The sequence below is a fragment of the Entelurus aequoreus genome, linkage group LG27 (genome assembly GCF_033978785.1).
Source record: "Entelurus aequoreus isolate RoL-2023_Sb linkage group LG27, RoL_Eaeq_v1.1, whole genome shotgun sequence".
Classification (NCBI taxonomy): Eukaryota; Metazoa; Chordata; class Actinopteri; order Syngnathiformes; family Syngnathidae; genus Entelurus; species Entelurus aequoreus.
The window spans coordinates 22052272-22078866 of NC_084757.1; the positions used below are offsets into that span (position 1 = coordinate 22052272).

Here is a 26595-nt window from a genome sequence, read left to right on the forward strand (position 1 = left end):
ATAGTGAAAATGCTAAAATGGCGTCGATCTCAATCTCCAAAGACGAAAAGGCAGATCAACCCGAGTGTTGGAAGGCCATTAGACGTGCGACGGCGTTGGGTTTTTTTTAGACGCTCTTTTGGTTCGTTTTGCCAGACACGCCATCGTCTTGTTGAGACAGAAGTCCGTCCAATGACGTATGAACGGGCACGGTTGGTCATGTTTAACCACGGAGCGTGACGTCATCGGCGAACGAACCGACCAATCACGAATCGCATTATTGACCAATCACGTGTCTCCCTACCTTGTCCCCCCCCCCCTGCTCAACTTCCTGTTTTTCCGGTGCGACGAATATTTATCCGAACGGAATAAAAAATAGTTTTAGTCGACAGTCGACTTCATGTAAGTACTTACCCTGGAGTATAAATGACCACGATTGTTTTATTCGCCTTTTTTCTGCCAGCGTATGATTTTGTTCGTGTAATTGACTTGCAATTAGCTTCATTGCCTTGCTAGCAGGCAGCTTAGCTCGGTAATCATCTTCCATGCGGCGACGTTTTTCTTTTAGAAATTCGCATTTCGTTTAATTGTCCCTCTGCACAGCGTAACTTTGACGGGGCGAGTTGGATTTGTGAGCACGCAGTTTGACTGAGGAGGAATCATCATGGGAGGGATAAAACAGGAACAGAATGATGCTCCACAGCAGCCAAAAGCGTCCCAGTCAACAACAGAACACCCTCAAGAAGAGGTTGGTGATGCTTCATGTTATTCACATGTTTATTTGTCATATTCGATTACGTAGGCCCGAAATTGATTAATTAAAATGATCCCCCTTTTAAACACAGCTGTTTTTGTCCCAACATAATTGCAGCCCAAGAAGAGAGGATGGCCAAAGGGCAAGAAAAGAAAGAAGGTGCTTCCAAATGGCCCAAAGGCACCGGTTACCGGTTATGTCCGCTTCTTGAATGAGCGACGGGAGGTCATGAGGGCCCGATATCCTGACCTGCCTTTCCCGGAAATCACCAAGCGACTTGGAGCAGAATGGACTCGATTAGCACCGACCGACAAACAGGTAGTTTCCCAAAACCTTTCCTTTATCTCTAAAGTTGCTGTTATTCGGATTCAACGAGAATTGTCTAAACCAGCATTACCTGGATGAGGCGGAGCGCGAAAAGATGCAGTACGCTCAGGAACTGAAGGAATATCATCAGACTGAGGCGTATCAGATCACCAGCGCCAAGATACAAGACAAGAGAATTAAGAAAGGTGGTTTCAACGTGGTGCTCCTATGCATTATGCGTTTTTATTCTTTGTGTCATGTCTTTTTCGTTTCTTTTAGAGGACAATCAGTCTGTAATCATCAGTGCAAGTTCAGGCTTGCCAAAGGTGCGTGAGTCTCTCTTTTCACCATTCTGACATTCATTTTGTTTAGAATTGCACATGCAGAATAACAAAAGTGTTTGTAATATAGTCCATCCGGAAAGTATTCCCAGCGCTTCACTTGTCCCACATTTTGTACCGTTACAGCCTTATTCCAAAATGGAATATATTCATGTTTGTCCTCAAAATTTGACTCCCAATACCCCATAATGCTGTATAAATTATTTTTTCTCAAAAGTTTTGCTAATTTATTAAAAATAAATAAACTAAGAAATATAACCTAGATAAATATGTACAGCCTTTGCTCAACAGTTTGTTGATGCACTTTTTGAATATGATGCCAGAGAGCTTGGCACACCTATCTTTGGGCAGTTTCGCCCATTCCTTTTTGCAGCACCTCTCAAGCTCCATCAGGTTGGATGAGAAGCGTTGGTTTTCATCTAGGGGGTGTCTCTGTACATTGATGCATTCCTCTTTCCCTCTATTCTGACTAGTCTCCCAGTTCCTGCCGCTGGAAAACAACCCCACAGCATGATGCCTGTAGGGATGGTGTTGACCTGGTGATGAGCGGTGCCTGGTTTCCTCCAAACATGATGTCTGGCATTCATGCCAAAAAGTTCAATCTTTGTCTCATCAGACCTGAGAATTTAGTTTCTCATGGTCTGAGAGTCTTTCAGGTACATTTTGGCAAACTTTTTACTAAGAAATGGCTTCTGTCTCGCCACTCAACCACACTGCAGCATCTCTCAAGCTCCATCAGGTTGGATGGGAACCGTCGGTGCACAGCCGTTTTTGGATCTCTCCAAAGATGTTCAATCTGATTCTAATCAAGGCTGTGGCCGGGCCACTCAAGCACATTAACAGAGTTGTCCTGAGGCCATTCTTTTGATATCTTGGCTGTGTGCTTAGGCTCGTTATACAGCTAAAAGATGAACGGTTGCCCTAGTTTGAGTTCAAGAGCGCTCTGGAGCTGAACGGTTGCCCTAGTTTGAGTTCAAGAGCGCTCTGGGGCAGGTTTTCATCCAGGATGTCTCTTAATTGCTGCATTTATCTTTCCCTCTATCCTGACTAGTCTCCCAGTTCCTGCCGCTGAAGAACGTCCCCACAGCATGATGCTGCCACCACCATGCTTCACTGTAGGGATTGTATTAGCCTGGTGATGAGGTGTGCCTGGTTTCTTTCACATGTGATGCCTGGCATTCACGCCAAAGAGTTAATCAGACCAGATAATTTTGTTTATCATGGTCTTGAGTCTTTTAGGTGCATTTTAGCAAAATGTTACGAAGAAATGGCTTCTGTCTGGCCACTCTACCATACAGGCCTGATTGGTGAAATGCTGCAGAGATAGTTGTCCTCTGTAAGGTTCTCCTCTCTCCACAGAGAAATGTTGTAGCTCTGACCATCAGGTTCTCGGTCACCTCCCTGACGAGGGCCCTTCTCCCCTGATTGCTCAGTTTAGCTGGGCCGGCCAGCTGTAGGAAGAGCCCCGGTGATTCCGCACTTCTTACATATACGAATGATGGAGGCCACTGTTCTCATTGGGACCTTAAAGGCAGCAGATATTTTCCTATACCCTTCACCAGATTTGTACCTGCAGACAATCCTGTCTCGGAGGTCTACAGACAATTCCTTAGACTTCCTTCTTGGTTTGTTCACTGCCATGCACTGTCAAGTGTGGGACCTCTTATATATAGACATTACGTCCAACCAACTTAATTTACCACAAACTGTAGGAACATCTCAAGGATGATCAGTTGAAACAGGATTCTCTTGAGCTCACTTTTGAGCTTCATGGTAAAGGCTGTGAATACTTATGTTCATGTGATTTCCTTTTATTTTTAATCAATTTGCAAAAATTTCAAAAAACTTTAACATTGTCATTATGGGGTATTGTGTGTAGAATTTTGAGGACAAAAATTTGATTTATTCCATATTGGAATAAGTCTGTAACATAAAACTTTCCATTGTATCTTGGTTACCTCATTTAGCTACACGATAGGGGCAAAATATTAAAGCCAGCTCTTTAGTATGATGCAGTGCTGTTCTATTCCCCTGTAAACCACAATAATAAACATTTTTTAATGAATGATTGGGACAAGCAATAAAAAATGGATGGATTTGGTTAAATATCTGTGTGGAATTAAATTATGGAATGGATTATGTAAAGAAGTTAAACATTGTACTGATATGATCCAGTTTAAGAGGTTGTTCAAAAAAATAGTGCTTACAAAGTACAAAGAAAGTAAGATATTCTTCATCTCAGTATGTTAATGAATGAATTAATTAATTATATATTACAAAACTGTTGTGTATACTAATTCACAGATGTTATTTTATTATATAAAAAGGTCAGTAAATGATTCTATATAATTGTAAACGCTCTGAAGTGGGAAAGGGGTAGAATTAAATAAGCTTTGCTTCTTCCTACTCCTTTTCGGACATGATGTAAAGTGAAATGATATGAAATTGTGTGATGTATTATACTGTAAGTGTGTTCATGTTCGAAATAAACTAAAAGAAAGTCAGAACTGAGCAATATTGGACATATTTGTTGATTTCAATTAAGTGTGCTTGTGTGAGAATAATTTTTCTGTGTTCGTTTTTCTCCTGAAGGCGCCTGAGCTCCCAGGCAGGTTTGAGATCCCAATCTTCACAGAGGAGTTCCTGGATCAGAACAAAGGTAACAAAAATGTACTTTAATACATTAATGGCTTTTAACAAGATAACAATACCAAAACAACGTACTACAAGTGCCACTAAGGTTAGTAGGCCTGCTTTCAAATCAAATTCACCAAATCAGACAACTCCTTATTAATATGGGCAACCATCAAAATATATTTTTAATAGTATTAATTTTTGCCAAAATAACCTCAATACAAACAAAAAATATATAATTTGTTTACCAGGCATTGAGTGCTTAACATGTGCACACACTGAGTGACATCACAACCAATCAGTGGTGCAGCTGCTTTAACGTTTAAAAACTATTTTGTCCTCTAGTGCGTCAACAATCCCCGAAAAAAGTTAGTTAAAACCCTGCTGCAACGCGGGGTGTGTACAGAGCAAGAGGACTAATACATGCAGACCGAGTTAAGAGAATATTGTGTTACTTTTATAACAACAGGCAACGAGTCGAAGGTGTGGTCTGCTTTATATCCAGCCCCTGGTCAGCTGGGATCAAATTCACATTGTATCATTGTTTCTCGCAGCTAGAGAGGCAGAGCTGCGTCGACTCCGTAAGGCAAATATTGAGTTCGAGGAGCAGAATGCAGTGCTGCAGAGGCACATCAAGGATATGTACAATGCCAAAGAGCGCCTTGAGGCTGAACTGGGACAGGACGAGAAGCGCACGCAGGCTCTTCATCAGCACCTGCTGGCCATTAAACACACTCTGGTCAACAGTCTGTCTTCTGTCCCGCTACCTGGTAAACACTCCTAATACCTTGTGGTATTTACAGTGAATTAATTTAAATATATCATGCTCGGGATTATCTTTTCAGTCTGCGTGTGTGTTTGTTGTGACCAAAATTATTACGGTTATCATTATCACAGTATTTTTAAATGTGCTCAAAATAATTATACTAAAATGTTTTTACCAAGTTTTATTTAAAAAAAACACCACACATTCAAAATGATTTCCTTTGTAGAAGAAACATTACTGTAGATAAAAACACTGTACCTCGAGTAGAAATTGAATGTGCATATGAAAGCAACAAACGCATTATGAACAAAGTAATATGGCAGAAACAAAATAACTAAAATAAATGTGAAAATTGTGAAAGATAGCACTTCATGGACGTAAGAGATTCAAAATGAAAAACAATGTAAAAATTTTGAAAGACGGCACCTTATGGCCATAAGACATAACTGCACTTTTTGTCCATATAGATAAAAATAGTGTTCATGTATGAGATGTAGGGCTGCCAATTATGGCCGAAGTAACAATTAAGATTATTTTGATCAATATTGAAATCATGATTACTGATTGTTAGGTGAAGCAGTGTTTGTGTGTAAACGTAATACCATCATGTAATTTGTAATGTCTAATATAAAAGGCTATAGATAAATGTTATTCATATATCTAAAGACAAATATTCGTTTTTTTTAATTCATTAATAATATCAACCTGCCAGCTTTTTCATTCATGTCTTTATCTCTATTTTTACATTTTGATAGGTCATTTTTTATTATTTAAGTTATGTACATTTATATGTACAAGTACATGCTGTATCAGACAGATCCATTAAGAGTTTGAGCAGAAATATGTCATATAGGAATTAACTATGCACAATAAAACATTAACAAAATGCTGTGTCACATGAATGTTTTTTAAAGTAATACCTTTGTGACGTGAAAAAAAACACAAGTAATGTAAAAAAAAAAAAACATGGTGTTTACTTTTTGATATCAATATAAAACTCAAAGCAGTTTTGCAAATGAAGATGAAGTCTAATAATCAAGCTTTGTTCTTCTCAAACAACACTTCCCAGTGGTTCAGTGCAACAGTTTGGCCAACAAAAATAAACAGGAGTGAAACCTCTCACATCGAATGCACAATCTTCACAGCCTGCGTTCAGTTCGATGAGATGACAAAACGTTAGTATTTATGTTATTTAAACACAATACAGTTTGCAGTTAAATAAAGGACAAGGGAGCATCTAAGTAAACAAACTAAAGACTTTATAAACAAGTTATGGCAACGTTCCCGCCAAATCACCTGCTGCATGTTTCCTTACGTCATTAACTCTCAGTCACAGCTGATGGACGCTGTATTGAGAAAATAAAAGCAACATCAAATAGTTTTCTCCTTCGCTGTATACTTTCAGTGTAGAACAGATGCGCCTGTGCAGTGCGCTCTTAAACGCACGCTGAGACTCCACGGAAATTAAGCGAGGGAAAATGAAGTTAAACCAAGCGCTTGGCTCTGTTTACTCCGAGGGGAAATCTCCGGAGCAAAGACCGTGTAGTTTGTCCGCCATGGTTGTCAAGCCAAACAATGCGAGTGTGCATGCGCCAGCGCTGCTGTGACTTAGTTTCCAGGAAGTAAGCAGTATTGCCTAAAATGCATTAATAAATTACGGTTTTACGGTAATTAAAAATGTAAACGATATTTCTAACCTTTTGGGAATTTTACCGCTGTTTATCATTATACTGTTTACATCCCTACTAGTAATATACCTTTTCCTTATTTTAGTTACTTTTAGTTATTTTTAGCATTACCAGTTGTTGGGCCCTTTACAGTGATGGCTCTAGACCCTTGTGGCCCTAAACAAGATTTTGTTTGTGGCGTTAATATTACTAAGGATTGATTTTATATTAGAAATGCAAACATGCCCCCCCTTGCTAGTGGTTGTGGCCCTAAAAAAACTAATATATATTTATACCACGAGGGGGCCCTGGTCTATTAGACCTGCATTGCCACATAACTTCTTCCTTACATTGGTAAAACCCTAGGATCAATAATGGTTTTGGTTTGGTTTCATTTATGTTCCTCATTATTGGTATATGTCCGAATATCACCAATTGTTGTGAATTCCACGGTTTTCATTCTTTTCCTTGCGTCTTTTAACAGGCACAAGTGAGACGGCATCCCTTGGAAATCTGGACTCGTATCTCAGTCGTCTCAACGGAGTGCTAGATGGGAACCCTCACAAGCACCGGGCCTTGCTCACGCAGCTCTGCGACATTCTCTCTCACGTCGACAGGTAGCTCACGCCTCTCTACCAGCTTTTTTCATTTGCCTATCCGTCACAATACTTTTGTGACACAAGAACACATATATTTTCTTTTTTTTAGAATTTTTTTATTTTAGTGGTGCGCAGGGATGGGAATCGAAAACGGGTGCTTGTATCATTTCCAGTGTATGATTTCCTTATAATCGCTCGCTATTTATTCAAACGATTCTCTTATCGATCCTTCCAGGTGGGGCTGACGTTGCGTAGTGAAGTCAGATCGCAACAAACGCTCTACAGTGGACTACATTTTACAAGAAAAGACTGCCACAGCACTACTTGTAACAAATATAAGGCTGTAGTTCATCAAGAGGAGGTCATGCGAGCAATCTGCTGAATCACACAGGATGCAATAAATATAAATGAAAGTCACATTTTTAATCACACCGATCTCATCCCAGCAGCAGTAATGCTAGCACGTCACCTCATTACAACGCCTCCTATCACATCAGCTCTACTATTTGTTAAATTTAAATTAATGTCTTTTAATTAAATGAGAATGTCGAGAGACAGATTCTGACTGGCTCCGAGGCGGGCAGCCCCACTTCATGTATGCCCGGTAGAGTACATCATGCTCTTAATCTGAAGATTTATCCAAGAACAACTATACAGTGTTTATAATGCGATGTAATCATAATACATAATAATAATGCAAGTGAGTGACCATTTGAAAGGAAAATGGCTACCTTATTTTTCGGACTATAAGTCGCACCGGCCGAAAATGCATAATAAAGAAAGAAAAAAACATAACTCGCACTGGAGTATAAGTCACATTTTTTGGGGAAATTTATTTGATAAAACCCAACACCAAGAATAGACTTTTGAAAGGCAATTTAAAATAAAGAATAGTGAACAAAAGGCTGAATAAGTGTACGTTATATGAGGCATAAATAACCAACTGAGAACGTGCCTGGTATGTTAACGTAACATATTATGGTAAGAGTCATTCAAATAACTATAACATATAGAACATGCTATACGTTTACCAAACAATCTGTCACTCCTAATCGCTAAATCCCATGAAATCTTATACGTCTAGTCTCTTACGTGAATGAGCTAAATAATATTATTTTATATTTTACGGTAATGTGTTAATAATTTCACACATAAGTCGCTCCTGAGTATAAGTCGCACCCCCGGCCAAACTATGAAAAAAACTGCGACTTATAGTCCGAAAAATACGGTCTTTTTCATTCGTGTAAAATTGTTTATCATTGTACTGTAATTGGAAGGTAAATAACTTGATCCTAAATAAATAAGCAAAAAAATAAATAAATAATAATTTCTGTAAGCAGAAATTTAACTAAAACATCTTAAAGTGCATTTTTTCCACACTTGGAAAAAGGAGGTTGTTTATTGCCGTCACGCGATCGCGTTCTCGATCGTTCGTCCATGTTGATGGGACAATATTGCCATCCGATTTAAAGCTGAACTATTGCCACAAAGGGACATTTGGGTTTTTTAAATCATATGTTTTTGTTACTTTGCGGCACAACTCGATGGCGAGGGAGGCTGTCAGTGTCTGTTTGATGCCTCCTGTGTTTGTAAAGCAAGACAAAAACAGTGAATGACTGAAAAAAGAGCTCATTGCGTTCAGTTAATTCTACTGTTAAACACATTCAGGTGCAGAGAGCGATGCACAGAATGAAACGTCTTCCTCTTTGTTTGACGAGAGCGGAACAAACGCGAGGCTCAACAATTCTGATTAGCAAACATGTCTGTCACTGCCAGTAACAGGGTAGAGAAAAAAAAAAACTTGCAGTTACGTAATCGCACTAATTAAAACCTCTGTCGATTCGACGCCGATTAATCGTGCAACTCTAGTGAAGCATATGTCTTTATTTCCATCTACATGAGTGCCCCAATTTACAAATAATTGAAGATACAAGCTGTCTTTTCAAATGTTTGTTAGCTTGCGAGCGTAAGTTTGAGCTATGATTATGATGAGAACCCCTGTCATAAAGCAAGAAGAAGCAGAGTTAAAAGTCTCCCCACCACTAGCTGGCGCAATGATTGTTAGAACAAACCCTGTAAGATCATATATCAAAACATCTGGTCCCGTGAACAAAATAGCCCACAGGTCGACACAACCATGGGAACGAAAAAAGCAAGCGTGAAAGAGAGCGTTGGGAATGGATGACGAAGTAACTGTCTCACAAGTTTGACTCAATGTTTCTTTACACTGTGAGCTCAAGGCAGTCCCTCTCAAATAGTGGGGCGCGCCCCTCTGGGAGAACGCAGTGTGATGCCAGGAGGGATGCGTGTGACCTCGGGGAACATGTTTTTTTTTGCCATACCAGAATATGATGAAGCGTATTTAGCACTTGGCTTCGCTGTAACTAAGGTGGGAGATGAGGAAAGACAGGTTTGTTGTTTCCTTTAAAGTTACTAAGCTTACAATGTTATGCAGAAGTATAGTTATAACAGTTTTATACAAACCCCGTTTCCATATGAGTTGGGAAATTGTGTTAGATGTAAATATAAACGGAATACAATGACTTGCAAATCCTTTTCAAACCATATTCAATTGAATGCACTACAAAGACAAGATATTTGATGTTCAAACTCATAAACTTAATTTTTTTTTGCAAATAATAATTAACTTAGAATTTCATGGCTGCAACACGTGCCAAAGTAGTTGGGAAAGGGCATGTTCACCACTGTGTTACATGGCCTTTCCTTTTAACAACACTCAGTAAACGTTTGGGAACTGAGGAGACACATTTTTTAAGCTTCTCGGGTGGAATTCTTTCCCATCCTTGCTTGATGTACAGCTTAAGTTGTTCAACAGTCCGGGGTCTCTGTTGTGGTATTTTAGGCTTCATAATGCGCCACACATTTTCAATGGGAGACAGATCTGGACTACAGGCAGGCCAGTCTAGTACCCGCACTCTTTTTTTACTATGAAGCCACTTTGATGTAACACGTGGCTTGGCATTGTCTTGCTGAAATAAGCAGGGGCGTCCATGGTAACGTTGCTTGGATGGCAACATATGTTGCTCCAAAACCTGTATGTACCTTTCAGCATTAATGGCGCCTTCACAGATGTGTAAGTTACCCATGTCTTGGGCACTAATACACCCCCATACCACCACATATGCTGGCTTTTCAACTTTGCGCCTATAACAATCCGGATGGTTCTTTTGCTCTTTGGTCCAGAGGACACAACGTCCACAGTTTCCAAAAACAATTTGAAATGTGGACTCGTCAGACCACAGAACACTTTTCCACTTTGTATCAGTCCATCTTAGATGAGCTCAGAGCCAGCGAAGCCGACGGCGTTTCTGGGTGTTGTTGATAGGATTTCGCCTTGCATAGGAGAGTTTTAACTTGCACTTACAGATGTAGCAACCAACTGTAGTTACTGACAGTGGGTTTCTGAAGTGTTCGAGCCCATGTGGTGATATCCTTTACACACTGATGTCGCTTGTTGATGCAGTACAGCCTGAGTGATCGAAGGTCACGGGCTTAGCTGCTTACATGCAGTGATTTCTCCAGATTCTCTGAACCCTTTGATGATATTACGGACCGTAGATGGTGAAATCCCTAAATTCCTTGCAATAGCTGGTTGAGAAAGGTTTTTCTTAAACTGTTCAACAATTTTCTCACACATTTGTTGACAAAGTGGTGACCCTCGCCCCATCCTTGTTTGTGAATGACTGAGCATTTCATGGAATTTACTTTTATACCCAATCATGGCACCCACCTGTTCCCAATTTGCCTGTTCACTTGTGGGATGTTCCAAATAAGTGTTTGATGAGCATTCCTCAACTTTATCAGTATTTATTGCCACCTTTCCCAACTTCTTTGTCACGTGTTGCTGGCATCAAATTCTAAAGTTAATGATTATTTGCAAAAAAAAAAATGTTTATCAGTTTGAACATCAAATATGTTGTCTTTGTAGCATATTCAACTGAATATGGGTTGAAAATGATTTGCAAATCATTGTATTCCGTTTATATTTACATCTAACACAATTTCCCAACTCATATGGAAACGGGGTTTGTAGATTAATTATACTTTTTATAGTCACGGTGGAGAGTGGGGGGGTGCAACATATTTTCTTCTCCCTAGAGGGGGCTTAACGGAAAATATTTGTGAAGCACTGGCTCAAGGGAAGTTTAGGACCGCCTACAACAGGGATGTCAAACATGCGGCCCATGGGCCGGATCAGGCCCGCGAACAGGTTCAATCCGGCCCGCCAGATGAGTTTGCTCAGTGTAAAACTAAGCTGCATATTTAAATAAAGAAACTGCTCTTCTAAATGTGTCTACTGGATGTCGCAATAGCAATTCTGTTAGGCAAGCAAATAGTTTTTATCGGGGCGAGCAATTAAACCAAGCAAGAGGGGCGGCGACTCCTCCCCCTCGACCCAACGTAAAACAAAGAGGAGTAAAATAAACAATTGGTAACCTCACTTAAAATGCTGGAGGAGACACTGCACAATTGATAGTTTTGTGAAAATGATTTTTTTCTGTGAAAATTTAAACAAAGTCAACAATGGAAATGACAAATGATGTAGTTGATACATAGAAGTGTTTGTATCGATGCTTAATTCTGCTTTTGTACGATCATAGATGGACTGGGACTTAAAAGTTTAATACGTTTGTAGAAACACTGGGATTAAGCCTGGTTTCATTGTGTTCTTCATGGTGTTTTTTAAACTGCACCAATTTTTTTCCTCAGTATTTTTTTACTAACTTGACGTGTTTTGTCAAGAGGATTATTTGTGATATGTACATTTTCAGAATATCCTTGTTCTATTTGGGCCAAAGTAAAACAAAGAAAACAATCTGAAGTTGTCGTAGTTGTATTTTTAAGTTATTATGCCATGAGTTTACCTGTCTGGCCCACGTAGGAATGTGGCCCCTGAGCTAAAATGAGGTTGACACCCCTGGCCTACAAGGTAAGAGTGCTCGATTTGTTCGCCCTAACCACATACATCATAGTACGGGTAATCTCGCCTCAGCTGTTTTTAATGTTATCCGATTTTTCGGTGTGGTGTCATAATTCCTAATATCAATCCGATAATTATCGTGCATCCCTAAGTTTTTATGTCGATTATCTAGTCACTACTAACATGTTTAAATGTTTGTTTCCAGTGAGAAGTTATAGGAGGTCCAATCCAGTCTTCCGCCCCGAGTCATTCCTGCACGAAGCACACAGATTTATAATCGGCATCATTTGATCATGTGGACATCTCATAGAAAAAAAGGACAGCCGTATTCATTTAAAAGTTTGCATCACTTTTCTTCAGCAGTATGTAAGTCATTTAAAGTGTACAGACAACATTTCCACTATCATCATCTCTCTGCTTACTTTCTGAACCTGAATATTGCCGACAATGGGACTATAATTAAGTTTACAAATAATGCCACTTGGCATGGGTGGATGGGATGATGTGTATTCAGTGTTATTTAGCTTTTGTGGATGAATACACATTAAATGCTGAGCAATATGCATTTTACTTGACATGGATAATGGAATTTTTCTCTTTTATCATTTTATATTTGTGAGATGGTATTTGTACTTTTATTTCCCAAATGCTGATTGAACCATGCTGAGAATATTTCCACTAGAAGGTAAAACCGAGCTTGTCTTTTTGTTTTTGTAAAATGATTTGAAACCACTATTTACTTTGTTAAAAACAACAAACTCTAAATGTGCTACTGAGATTCAGTTTATGCTCCTTATTGAAATGACTGCCCTTCTGAAGATAGTGATTATAATGCTAAGATTTGATTGGTATTGATTTAACAAGTTCATTGTTAGTCTGCAGTGGTGTTGAAGTCCACTGCATCACACTAAGAGCTGTTTCTAATACTGTACTTTGACCCCCTCATTTACTTAAACGTGGTATCTAAAATATTAAAATCCCCTCTCTGCCTGTCAACTAACGTTAATTCCTATGGTGTCGCAAAATGTACTTGTTAAATTACCAGCAGAACACTTTTTTTTTATCCTAGGGATTCACAATTGGTCCACAGGTCACACTTTGAGCGGCAATGGTCTACAACTACAATAGTAAACATTAATACATGTATTTATTGAATATGATTATTACCTTGTCACATTAGTGCTGATTATTACCTTGTCACATTAGTGCTAATGTTTTAATGTCCATTTGTTACAGCCAGTAGTTGTTATAAGTCGTGATGCTGGCCTCCAGCAGATGGCACTGTTGTTGTGTTCAAATTTAAATCACATTTATAGGTCTTTAAATGTCTTTAAACTATATTTTAATGTAATGTTATTAGGTTTTGTTTTGTTTCAAACTAAATGTTATCTAATGCAGTTATTGCTATTTTTCTTGTAATTATTGTTTTAAAAGTTTTTGTATTCGCAAGCAGTATGTTTCCCCATTATTCTGTATTTAATTTAATAATTTCCAGTAAAAATCTTAATGATTTTGAATAATTCATATATGTATTTATGTATGTGTGTGTGTGTGTGTGTATATATATATATATATATATATATATATATATATATATATATATATATGTATGTATGTATGTATGTATTTATGTATGTATGTATGTATGTGTATATATATGTATATATGTATGTATGTGTATATATATATATATGTATATATATGTATGTATGTGTATATATATGTATGTATGTATATGTATGTATGTATGTATATATATATATGTATGCATGTATATGTATGTATGTATGTATATATATGTATGTATGTATGTATATATGTATATATATATATGTATATATATGTATGTATATATATATATGTATATATATATGTATGTATATATATATATGTATATATATGTATATATATGTATATGTATATATATATATGTATATATATATATCCATATGTATACGTATATATATATATATATATATATATGTATACACATATATTTATGTGTGTTAATATATGTATGAATATATACAGTATGTATCTGTTTTTAATGTAATAATTACTAGTTTTTCATTTTTTCTAATTACATTTTAATTTAATGTAGATGTTACAATATATTTCAAATTTAGTTAAGATTAGAGGTACGAATAAGTTTATTGATTTAAATGAAAGTTGTTCTACTCATCAGCAGTATTTTTTTCAATATTCTTTAATAATTATTTGTTGTCATTTTAAATAAATGTTATTAATAATATCAATGATTTCATAATTTCATTATGGTTTTATTATAATCATCACTCAATAGTATTTTTCCTTTTTTTCTAATTTAATATAGTTATTACTTTTTACTTTTAATTATAGGTGCAAATAAGGTTATATATTAAAAAATAGTTTATTTTTTTTAATTTAAGTTGTTAATTTTAATAGTATATTTTTTATTAATTTAAAAAAAATGTTGATCACATTTAATTAGATGTATACAAAAGTTTTTTATTTAAAATTAAAAAAATATATATCTGGCGTTCCAATAAGCCCCACCCACCTTGCCTTCTCCTGCCACGCTTTTGTGACGTAACCGCCGGGGGGAGCTGTCCTCAGCGCTGGTTCTGAAAAGCCAACAAGATGGCTGAACGCTGGGGAGTGGAGAGCTGAGAGAGGAAGGAGAACTGATTTTTCAACACGGAAACCCTCCCTCCTTTTTTATGTTTACGAGCGGACCTCGACGCCGGCGTTCACCGTCACAAGTGTGAAGAAATCCCACTCATGTGTTGCGTCACGACTCCAGTGAGGCCGCAGTGCTGCTAGCGGACTGCTCCATCCCGCAGCGTCCAAGGCTACGGTTGTACACCCGGGAGGAAAGTCGCCAAGAGGAGCCATCGAGAGATGTCATTGCTGTGTGTTGGAGGTAAGACTTTCACGTTCATTTAGGACTTTGATTACCCCCCAATATGTGTTCACGTGCCATACAACAACTTCCAAGTCCATAATAAATCTTACTGCCAACTGGATTATTATTCAGAATGTTACATGGATTTATAGGAGTAGGAGTAGGATCATGGCAGCAGCTGTAAAACAAGATTTAACCCTCTCAGTCAACCCATGCTGGAATATGTTATATATGGGCTGTTAACTGTTGTGTTGTCATTACTAGACACAAATGACACCTAAAAGGGTCTGTCATCTGTGACAATAGTTTTCCTGGTTCGTGCTGATCCTTGTTGTATTTACCTAAATTTCACATGGGTGTATGTTTAGATTTTTTTTTAGCTTTATGTGGATGTGTTGCATGTACAGCAGTATCTCAACTTTAATAATACATTTTATTTATAAAGCGCGTTTCTGGGCACTCAAGGACACCGTACAAAATCACAACAATAAAATCAAATTGGATAAAAAACAACAACAAAGATAGAGAAGAAAAGGTGATTACAATGAATAGGCAGTCAGGAATAGGTGTGTTTTGAGTCTTGATTTGAAGAGGGATATTGAATCTAAGTTACGAAGGTCTGGTGGTAAAGCGTTCCAAAGATGTGGGGCAGAGCGGCTGAAAGCTCGGGCACCCATGGTGGACAGTTTAAATAAGGGGACAGTGAGATGGATGGATGAAGAGGATCTTAGGGAACGTGAGGGCGTGGCGACATGGATCAGGTCAACTTTAGAGTGTTTTGAGATAAGAGCTGTCTCTCGGCTAGTTGTTGTGCTTTTGGTACACCCGGAAAGTATTCACAGCACTTTGCTTTTTCCACATGTTACATGATAAATTCATTTTGTTCTCAAAATTCTACAGACAATACCCCGTAATGACAATGTAAAGTCTTTTTTTTTTTGGCAAATGTGTTACAACTACAAAAAACACATGTACATAAGTATTCACAGCCTTTGCTCAATACTTTGTTGATGCACCTTGTACCTCAAATCTTTCTGCCACAAGCTTGGCAAACATACACTATATTGCCAAAAGTATTTGGCCACCTGCCTTGACTCACATATGAACTTGAAGTGCCATCCCATTCGTAACCCATAGGGTTCAATATGTCGGTCCACCTTTTGCAGCGATTACAGCTTCAACTCTTCTGGGAAGGCTGTCCACAAGGTTGCGGAGTGTGTTTATAGGGATTTTCGACCATTCTTCCAAAAGCGCATTGGTGAGGTCACACACTGATGTTGGTCGAGAAGGCCTGGCTCTCAGTCTCCGTTCTAATTCATCTCAAAGGTGTTCTATCGGGTTCAGGTCAGGACTCTGTGCAGGCCAGTCAAGTTCATCCACACCAGACTCAGTCATCCATGTTTTTATGGACCTTGCTTTGTGCACTGGCGCACAGTCATGTTGGAAGAGGAAGGGGCCCGCTCCAAACTGTTCCCACAAGGTTGGGAGCATGGAATTGTCCAAAATGTTTTGGTATCCTGGAGCATTCAAAGTTCCTTTTCACAGGAACTAAGGGGCCAAGCCTAACTCATGAAAAACACCACCACACCATAAATCCTCCACCAAATTTCACACTCGGCACAATGCAGTCCGAAATGTAGCGTTCTCCTGGTAACCTCCAAACCCAGACTGGTCCATCCGATTGCCAGATGGAAAAGCGTGATTCATCACTCCAGAGAAGGCGTCTCCACTGCTCTAGAGTCCAGTGGTGATGTGCTTTACACCACTGCATCTGGCGCTTTACATTGAACTTGGCGAAGTATAACTAAGATGCAGCTGCTCGGCCATGGAAACCGATTCCATGAAGCTTTCACCCATTCCTCTTTGCAGCACCTCCATCAGGTTGGACAGGAAGCATTCGTTTTAATCCAGGATGTCTCTGTACATACATCTGTCTTAGTCTAGTCAGGGAGGTGACCAAGAACCCGATGGTCACTCTGTCAGAGCTACAGCATTCCTCTGTGGAGAGAGGAGAACCTTCCAGAAGGACAACCATCTCTGCAGCAATCCACCAATCAGGCCTGTATGGTTGAGTGGCCAGACAGACAGAAGCCATTTATTAGTAAAAAGTTTGCCAAAATGCACCTGAAAGACTCTCCAGACCATGAAAAACAAAATTCTCTGGTCTGATGAGACAAAGATTGAACATTTTGGTGTGAAAGCCAAGCATCATGTTTGGAGGAAACCAGGTACGGCTCATCACCAGGCCAACATCATCCCTACATTGAAGCATGGTGGTGGCAGCATCATGCTGCGGGGTTGTTTTCCAGCAGGATAGAGGGAAATATGAGTGTAGCAATGTACAGAGAGACCCTAGATGGAAACCAAGAATGTTAAAATAATATCCAAATCGCTGACATCTATCTTTGAAAATGTGGAAAAGCTGCTGATGGTTTGTTTGATGGAGAAGCAGCTAATATTTGCAAAAAATAACTATGTTTAGAAGAGGCATGGATGTTCATTGAATTAAAGAAAGAAATCACCAAACATGCTAACTTGGTGAAGCAATTTGAGTGTATCACTACAAATCTGCTCCATAATGAAGCAGAATGAGTCTAACATCAGCCAAGAATGTTAAAATAATATCCAAATCGCTGACATTTATCTTTGAAAATGTGGAAAAGCTGCTGATGGTTTGTTTGATGGAGAAGCAGCTAATATTTGCAAAAAATAACTACGTTTACCAGTTCATCACCAGGCCAACACCATCCCTACATTGAAGCATGGTGGTGGCAGCATCATGCTGTGGGGTTGTTTTCCAGCAGGATAGAGGGAAATATGAATGTAGCAATGTACAGAGATACCCTAGATGGAAACCAACAATTCTCATCCAACCTGATGGAGCTAGAGAGGTGCTACAAAGAGGAATGGGCGAAACTGCCCAAAGACAGGTGTGCCAAGCTTGTGGCATCTTATTCAAAAAGACTTGAGGCTGTAATTGCTGCCAAAGGTGCATCAACAAAGTCTGAGAATACTTAAGTAAATGTAATTTTTTAAATTAATTTTTAATTTAAAAAAAATATATATTTGCAATATTATGTATTAAAAACATTGTCATTATGGGGTGTTGTCTGTGGGATTTTGAAGACATTAATTAATGTATTCAATTTTGGAAACAGGCTGTAACATAACATGTGTAAAAAGTAATGCGCTGTGAATACTTTCCGGATGCGCTTTTAAGTTGCAAGCAAAAATTTGAGTTTCAAGCAAATGTCACAGTGAACCCGACCAACACTTTCCCACTAGCATTAGCTAATAGCTAAAGATGTACCCAACTTTGAGGAAAGTGAGTGAGTGTGCAATGCCGAGAAGAAGAAGAGGCATGGATGTTCATTGAATTAAAGAAAGAAATCACCAAACATGCTAACTTGGTGAAGCAATTTGAGTGTATCACTGCAAATCTGCTCCATAATGAAGCAGAATGAGTCTAACATCAGCTAAGAATGTTAAAATAATATCCAAATCGCTGACATTTATCTTTGAAAATGTGGAAAAGCTGCTGATGGTTTGTTTGATGGAGAAGCAGCAGGAAAGAGATACCGTAATACATTCTTGTGTATTGTTTTTTATACAATATTTCTCATCTTAATGTGTGTTTTTCTTTTTAAAAGGCATGTTACATGTTGAAATTGTGCTGGGTTTTTTTGTGTTTAATGTTGAGGCGATAAACACGATAGTGTTAGTGATTGGCCCCGTGATGTGACGCGACACATCCCCTTTGATATGATGGGTGTTGTTGACACACTTGCTGAATGAGCATGTTCCGCTGCGGGGACACAGGCCTGTAGAGAAACCATCATTCTGACACAAGATACTCTGTGGTCACTTTGTGAGCACAACAAATCGTATTAGTGTTTGGCTATTTAATACTCTGTGTAACAGCAGAACATAAACAAACGCACATGCAGCCACTTTATTAGCCACTAATGAGATTGAATACAAGATTTGTATCAAAAATGAGCGATGATATTGCATGGTTCATTTGCCAGCATATTGTGGTTACATCATTCAGATAGCTGTTTATAATAATTTGGTTACGCCAATTTAGGTAGAGTTTGTGTATTGGATGCCCTTAGAGCAGGGCTGTCCAACTGGCCTAGGAATGACACCATAACCTGCGCCCCAGGTTTAGTATCACTTGTGATACAAACATTTTCTGCAGCAAATTCCTAAAAACAGTAGAGTGCTCCTGTTGTATAGAGGAACTTGGACCCCTGTAAACACATTGGCAGTTCCTTGCATTGACATTTTAATCTTGCAATTAAACAAGTCCAAATTTGTGATTTACATAACTGAGACGTTGCTCAAAGAACACCTTTAGGTCCTCTCCTTTTTTTTTGGCAGTTACCGATGTATTTTTGCAACGTGATTTATGTACCCGTAAATAGGGATGTCCGATAATGACTTTTTGCCGATATTCCGATATTGTCCAACTCTTTAATTACCGATACCGATATCAACCGATATATACAGTCGTGGAATTAACACATTATTATGCCTAATTTGGACAACCAGGTATGGTGAAGATAAGGTACTTTAAAAAAAAAAAGTAATAAAATAAAATAAGACATTATTCAAATAAAACATTTTCTTGAATAAAAAAGAAAGTAAAACAATATAAAAACAGTTACATTGAAACTAGTAATTAATGAAAATGAGTAAAATTAACTGTTAAAGGTTAGTACTATTAGTGGACCAGCAGCACGCACAATCATGTGTGCTTACGGACTGTATCCCTTGCAGACTGTATTGATATATATAGATATATAATGTAGGAACCAGAATATTAATAACAGAAAGAAACAACCCTTTTGTGTGAATGAGTGTAAATGGGGGAGGAAGGTTTTTTGGGTTGGTGCACTAATTGTAAGTGTATCTTCTGTTTTTTATGTTGATTTAATAAAAAAATAAAAATAAAAAAAACATACCGATATTTAAAAAAAAAACGATACCGATAATTTCCGATATTACATTTTAACGCACATCTCTACCCGTAACTAAAATGTTGGTTACTTCAGATGCAGTCAGTAGTCAATTGTTCAACTTCTTTAGTTATACTAGTGGTGCTCCTCAAGGTTCCATTTTAGGTCCTCTCTTTTTCAGTTAAAAACAAAAAAAACTTGGTAAAGACTCACGTTTTTGCAGCAGATTTTTTAAAAGTGCTGTCATAAAAATAATCTTTAACCAGCTTTTTTGTAGAATGTCCTTAAGAACAGTAAAACTGTAAATCTGACAAAAATAAATAGACCAAAATCAAATGTCTACTGTTGAGGACACTGGTTCTCATTATATACAAAATAAGAGTAATACTGAAGGGAGAAGTCTGGCCAAATTTTCAATATCATTGAGAGGGACTGTCAGGTTCAAACACTGATGACATCTATTAAACAAGACAAGAAGCAAGGAATCAAACACAGAATTAAATTTGGCTCAATTGAGGAGAGACGTCTGGACTGTACTCTTCGTACAGTCTCACCGCGCTCTGACGAAAGATTGTACGCCTCTTCTTTTATTTGGACTTTCCCTGATTACATGGTAACAGCTGTTTCCAGAGGTGGGACCAAGTCATTGCTTTGCAAGTCACAAGTAAGTCTCAAGTCTTTGCCCTCAAGTCTCGAGTCAAGTCCCGAGTCAAGACAGGCAAGTCCCGAGTCAAGTCCAAAGTCAAGACTAGAAAGTCTCAAGTCAAGTCCCAAGTCCTGCATTTTGAGTTTCGAGTCCTTTCAAGTCCTTTTAACCACAGACTAATATTTTTACACAGATTGTGTATGCTTTTAAAACGCTGTATTTATTTATTAAAACAAGTGCATTTGAAATTGCAGGGAAAAAAATAGTGCTGACATTGCAATTCATAATAGCACTATTAACCAGTCGTTTTAATAGTTTAAACATTTAACTCATTCCTTTACAGAATAAACACATTTGCAAAAACAAACATTAACATACTATTGGTTGTATTTTATGAAAATAATATAACCACAGAGTTGAGAAGGAGCAAAGATCTTCAATATTTGTATGTGAAAATCACAAAGAAATCTTCCGGGGGAGATGACCCCCCTACAGGGGTTTGGTTTACAAACTTTCAGCCCCACCTAAAACAAAATTCACCAGCCGCCACTGATTATGATGCATTCTTATTTTAGGCAAAATATAAGACAATACTTTCTTAACAGTATAATTGTAACCAGGAATAAGTCTTCAAGTAACAATATTCAAATACTAACATTGTTGGGTAAGACAGCATTTGGTTTTATTCTGAATCCAGTGAAACAGATTGGTGGTTTTAGCTGATATAAAGACTTTCAGGTGTTTATATATGTTTATGTTTAAGTATTTGGCAGACGCTTTTATTCAAAGCGACATACATAAAAAATACATATAAAACAATCACTGTAAACATTATCATTTAAGGGAAGAATGTAATAGAAAATATCAATACAAAGTGTCAAGACAGAATAAACTCTCTGCTGCTGCAGTCTATAGGTCCCTAAGATATATAGATATCTAATGTATTCATACATTGTTTATGTAGGATATACGCATGTATATATAACCTAATCATATTGTTTCTTCAACTTAAAAATAGCTGACCGTTTTTTCCCCCTTCTCTGGGATTATATTCCCAGTTTTGATCTCGGACGTCTGGCCATTTATAGCGTATAAGAATATTATATTACTGTTAAACAAACTATGAATAATAAAAACGCCAAAGCATGTGTCCGTTATCATAGCTACACGTTTGACAAAAAAACCGTGTGAAAATGAGTGGTATTCAGTGAGGTAAGATGAATTAAATTCGCTGACAGTTCATTGCTCCTGCCAAATGAATTGCACTGAGTGGAGCGGATCACCACTCCAAGATGGCGGTGCCGCGTCTCGTCTGTGCCAATAGGTAGTAGCGCGCGATGCTGCGTACCCTTATAAGATGTCTATGGTTATAACGTTAGCAGTGAGTTTACAGCCTCACTGATTTAACTACACAGCAAATAAAAGTCATGTTACTTAGCCAATAAACGTTATCTTACATTCAAAACTTACCCTTCTTTGTGCAACTTCAAATGTCGAACGAAGTTGGAAGTTGTTGCGTCTCCGTCTGTAATATTCGAACTGCGTGATTTGCATACGGCAATTAGTTTTTTGTTGACCAAGTCGTAGTTTTTATACCCGAACGAAACCAACTTTGGCATAATTGTTTCTCACTGCCGCGTTGTTTGACAACTCATGTTCGGTGGTTGTCCTGCAATTTGATTGGATGAATGCTGTGGGATGAAAACAACGTAGATCTAATTTGATTGGCTATTGTACTGACAGCACACACGCTGACAAGCAGCACACACGCTTATAGACACAGACGTAGACAATGAAAGATACTGAGCGCTCCCAAATAACTTTTTAATCTTTGGGTTTTGGGGAAAGTAGCAAGTCATGTCAAGTCAAAAGGCTCAAGTCCAAGTGAAGTCACAAGTCATTGATGTTAAAGTCTAAGTCGAGTTGCAAGTCTCTTTACATTTTGTCAAGTCGAGTCTAAAGTCATCAAATTCATGACTCGAGTCTGACTCGAGTCCAAGTCATGTGACTCGAGTCCACACCTCTGGCTGTTTCTAAAGGAAGGGGGTCGTAAACAGGTGCTGCCTTTGGCCACAAAACAGTTCAAAGAAAAGGTCGCCTGGAGGGAAGTCTGGTCCTGCTTCCTCTACGCTTTTTAGTTCTCGGGTCAAGACAAAATCTTCCTGTGGATTACAATAGAAGAAAGAAACCAACGCCTTCATGTCGCTTCCCATCATACCCAGTGGAGTTTTACAAGCCTTTTGCTTGGTAGGATCAAAGACAGCTTTTGTCTGCTCGCCGGGAACTCATTGAAACACAAAGTTTTGTGATAACTTAGATACAATTATTCTGACAGGGACAAGCGGTACAAAATGTATGGATGAATACATTTTATTATCACAATTAACCATCCATTCATCCATTGTCTATAGTTTGTCCCTTTTTGGGGCCGGTGTGGGGCTGCAGCCTATCCCAGCTGCACTCGGGCGAAAGGCAGGGTACACCCCGGACAAGTCGCCACCTTATTCCAGGGCCAACACAGATGGATAATCTGAAAAAATCCATCCTTTTTCTACCGATTGTCCCTCTAGGAGGTAGCAGGGGTGCTGGAGGCTATCCCAGCTGCACTCGGGCGTAAGGCGGGGTACACCATGGACAAGTCGCCACCTCATTCCAGGGACAGCACAGATAGATAATCAGAAAAAATCCATCCATCCATTTTCTACCGCTTGTCCGTCTAGGGGTCGGGGGTTGGGGTGCTGGAGCCTATCCCAGCTGCACTTGGGCAAAAGTCAGGGTACACCCTGGACAAGTTGCCACCTCATTGCAGGGCCAACACAGATAGATAATCAGAAAAAATCCATCCATCCATCCATTTTCTACCGCTTGTCCCTCTAGGGGTCGCGTGGGGGTGCTGGAGCCTATCCCAGCTGCACTCGGGCGTAAGGCGGGGTACACCCTGGACAAGTCGCCACATCATTGCAGGGCCAACACAGAAAGATAATTTTTTTTTAAACACACAATGGTGTGTTTTTTGTGTAAAAATATCAATAAAAAATGTAATTATTTTGTACTATTGGCTCTGATTTAAATCCTTTGGTTTTTGCCTTAAAAGCCCGGTGTAGCGATAACGATACCGATACTATACTTGTTATCGTTACTGTGGACATATGGGTTGATCCGCCCACCCTGGTTTACATTCAAGAGCTTTAGCTTAGCCGTTTGCATATCCTGTGTAGTGTAGCATGTTTAAGTATTCCTCGTCCTCCAGTGATAAGGTTACTTGTAATAAATGTACTTTATTTGCCGACACGGAGGCCAGGATTAGTGACTTAGAAGGGACGTTAGCCACTAGCTCGCTAGAATGCTCCAGTAAGTTGAGGCTTCGTGCTGTCACATGTGTCATCAACATGTATTATCACGATTTAATGATAACATTAAAAGCTCTATCGTCGGTCCACATTTTTTTATCATTTACAACTTATGTCGTCTATATTGCGCAACCTTAGCATGCAGGCTTCATTTAGTTGTCTGCTGGAACACCAGATACTTTTTTTCAAAAACAAAAATAATGCAAATCAGATTTGAGATCATTAACGTGACATATATATGAAATAATCGTACAAATACAAATGTATTAACCCAAGATTTGCTGAATTTGAATTCAAATATATTCAACATGTGAGACCTGGGGACGTGTGATAACTTCAGGGGATGGGTTGCAGTTTGAAAAAAATTAAGAAAAACACATCTTTCAAACCCGCTAAGCTTACTGCAGTTCTGAGGTGAGCAAAAACAGAAAAATGAACTGCAAAAAAGTTGGCACAGGTGCATTTTTACCACTGTGTTACATGGCCTTTCCTTTTAACAACACTCAGTAAACGTTTGGGAACTGAGGAGACACATTTTTGAAGCTTTTCAGGTGGAATTCTTTCCCATTCTTGCTTGATGTACAGCTTAAGTTGTTCAACAGTCCGGGGGTCTCCGTTGTAACATTTTAGGCTTCGTAATGCACCACACATTTTCAATGGGAGACATGTCTGGACTACAGGCAGGCCAGTCTAGTACCTGCACTCTTTTACTATGAAGCCACGCTGTTGTAACACGTGGCTTGGCATTGTCTTGCTGAAATAAGCAGGGGCGTCCATGAAAAAAGCGTTGCTTGCATGGCAACATATGTTGCTCCAAAACCTGTATGTACCTTTCAGCATTAATGGTGTGTTCACAGATGTGTAAGTTACCCATGTCTTGGGCACTAATACACCCCCATACCATTACATATGCTGGCTTTCAACTTTCCGCCTATAACAGTCCGGATGGTTCTTTTCCTCATTGGTCCGGAGGACACGACGTCCACCGTTTCCAAAAACAATTTGAAATGTGGACTCGTCAGACCACAGAACACTTTTCCACTTTGCATCAGTCCATCTTAAATGAGCTCGGGCCCAGCGAAGCCGGCGGCGTTTCTGGGTGTTGTTGATAAACGGCTTTCGGTTTGCATAGAGTTTTAACTTGCACTTACAGATGTACTTACAATATGCCCACGCATTTGTTCACAAAGTGGTGAACCTCGCCCCGTCCTTGTTTGTGAATGACTGAGCATTTCACGGAAGCTGCTTTTATACCCAATCATGGCCACCACCTGTTCCCAAATAGCCTGATCACCTGTGCGATGTTCCAAATAAGTGTTTGATGAGCATTGCTCAACTTTCTCAGTCTTTTTTGCCACTTGTGCCAGCTTTTTTGAAACATGTTGCACGCATCATATTCCAAATGAGCTAATATTTGAAAAAAATAACTAAGTTTACCAGTTCGAACATTAAGTATCTTGTCTTTGCGGTCTATTTAATTGAATATAGGTTGAAAAGGATTTGCAAATCATTGTATTCTGTTTTTATTTACGATTTACACAACATGCCAACTTCACTGGTTTTGGGGTTTGTAGTACATTTAACAATTTTTATGTGTGAACATACTTAATTTAGGGCAAAAATGTTGAAGGTTATGCTTCAAAAACACAAAAAGCTGATAAAAAATGTGGGCTGTGTTGAAACCACAATATTTGAAGTGCGAGGGGGTGAGGAGAATTGAGATATTGTGGTGTTCTACTTCATTGACTGATGCATTTAAAATGCAGCTTGAAATAGAAAATGTATATACTTCATGTACCCTAGATGAAAGTAAACTCAAGGACGTTCAATCGATTGCAACTGGACTGTTTGGTTTGTCTTAGAAGACGTTTCGCCTCTTATCCAGTTGAAAGTAATAATTCATTTCACAAACTGAGTCAAAAGAAACATTTATTCCATCGATCAATTTTCTTTTTTTTGAAGTGTTGACTTATATATATATATATATATATATATATATATATATATATATATATATATATATATGCTTAGACCAGGGGTGTCAAACGTACAAACAGGTTTTATCTGGCCAACGGGATGAGTTTGCTAAGTATAAAAATGAGCCGAAATTTTTGAATGAAAGAAACTGCTGTTCTAAATGTGTCCACTAGATGTCACAATAGCAATTCTTTGTACCTTTTGTAGATGATGCTACATACTGTATGTACAATGTAAATAAACCACATGATGTTAGTGCACCAGTTGAGGAAAATGAGCAAACTACATAAATAACATCCTGTAATTTGATTTTGATATTATTTATTATTACACCAATGAGTTGACTGATGAACATTATCACATAATTTATTCAGAAAGTATAAATAACGACAAATAAGGATAGAATACTATTACCCACAATAGTCATTGTAAAAAAAATAAAAAATAATAAAAATATGATTTGTACATTTTCAGAATGTGCTTGCTCTATTTTTTTTAAAAAAGAAAACAATCGGAGGTTGTCTTTATTTTTAAGTTATCGTGCCGTGATTTCACCAGTCCCGGCCCACTTGGGAGTAGATTTTTCTCCATGTGGCCCCCGATCTAAAATGAGTTTGACACCTTTGGCTTAGATGAACAAACACCCACATCTCAGCTTTGTACATTAAAGCAAATTTCTCCATAAGAAAAAATGTAAACATGAATAATTTGTTGCGGCCTCGACAAAAGACCATATTTTAAGAAATGTTTGTACACTTTGAACAGGACATAAAGTGTGCTATGCAGTAC

The 26595-nt window shown here is 38.3% G+C and overlaps 2 protein-coding genes across 7 annotated transcripts in view; both read left to right on the top strand.

Annotated features, from left to right (window-relative positions):
• Positions 1–276: 276 nt before the first annotated feature.
• hmg20b (high mobility group 20B) lies at positions 277–13500 on the top strand. 3 transcript variants are annotated; one of them, XM_062039497.1, is made up of 10 exons: positions 277–381; positions 583–727; positions 851–1051; positions 1125–1245; positions 1319–1365; positions 1854–2036; positions 3973–4039; positions 4569–4784; positions 6932–7064; positions 12194–13500. In XM_062039497.1, exons 2-10 carry the CDS (start codon positions 644–646, stop codon positions 12204–12206), a joined length of 1065 nt encoding a protein of 354 aa, XP_061895481.1. In that variant the 5' UTR covers positions 277–381; positions 583–643; the 3' UTR covers positions 12207–13500. The 3 variants fall into 3 exon arrangements, with proteins under 3 accessions (XP_061895481.1, XP_061895482.1, XP_061895483.1); XM_062039498.1 differs by lacking the exon at positions 277–381 and adding an exon at positions 387–511; XM_062039499.1 differs by lacking the exons at positions 277–381; positions 1854–2036 and having other exon boundaries at positions 388–727.
• A 1098-nt stretch (positions 13501–14598) lies between these two features.
• unc13a (unc-13 homolog A (C. elegans)) overlaps positions 14599–26595 on the top strand; it is a 168007-nt gene continuing 156010 nt past the window's right edge. For all 4 annotated transcript variants that reach the window (XM_062038703.1, XM_062038700.1, XM_062038701.1 and 1 more), the window contains exon 1: positions 14599–14890. In XM_062038703.1, the coding sequence (XP_061894687.1) occupies positions 14869–14890 (22 nt within the window). In that variant the 5' untranslated portion in view covers positions 14599–14868. The remainder of the gene's footprint in view (positions 14891–26595) is intronic.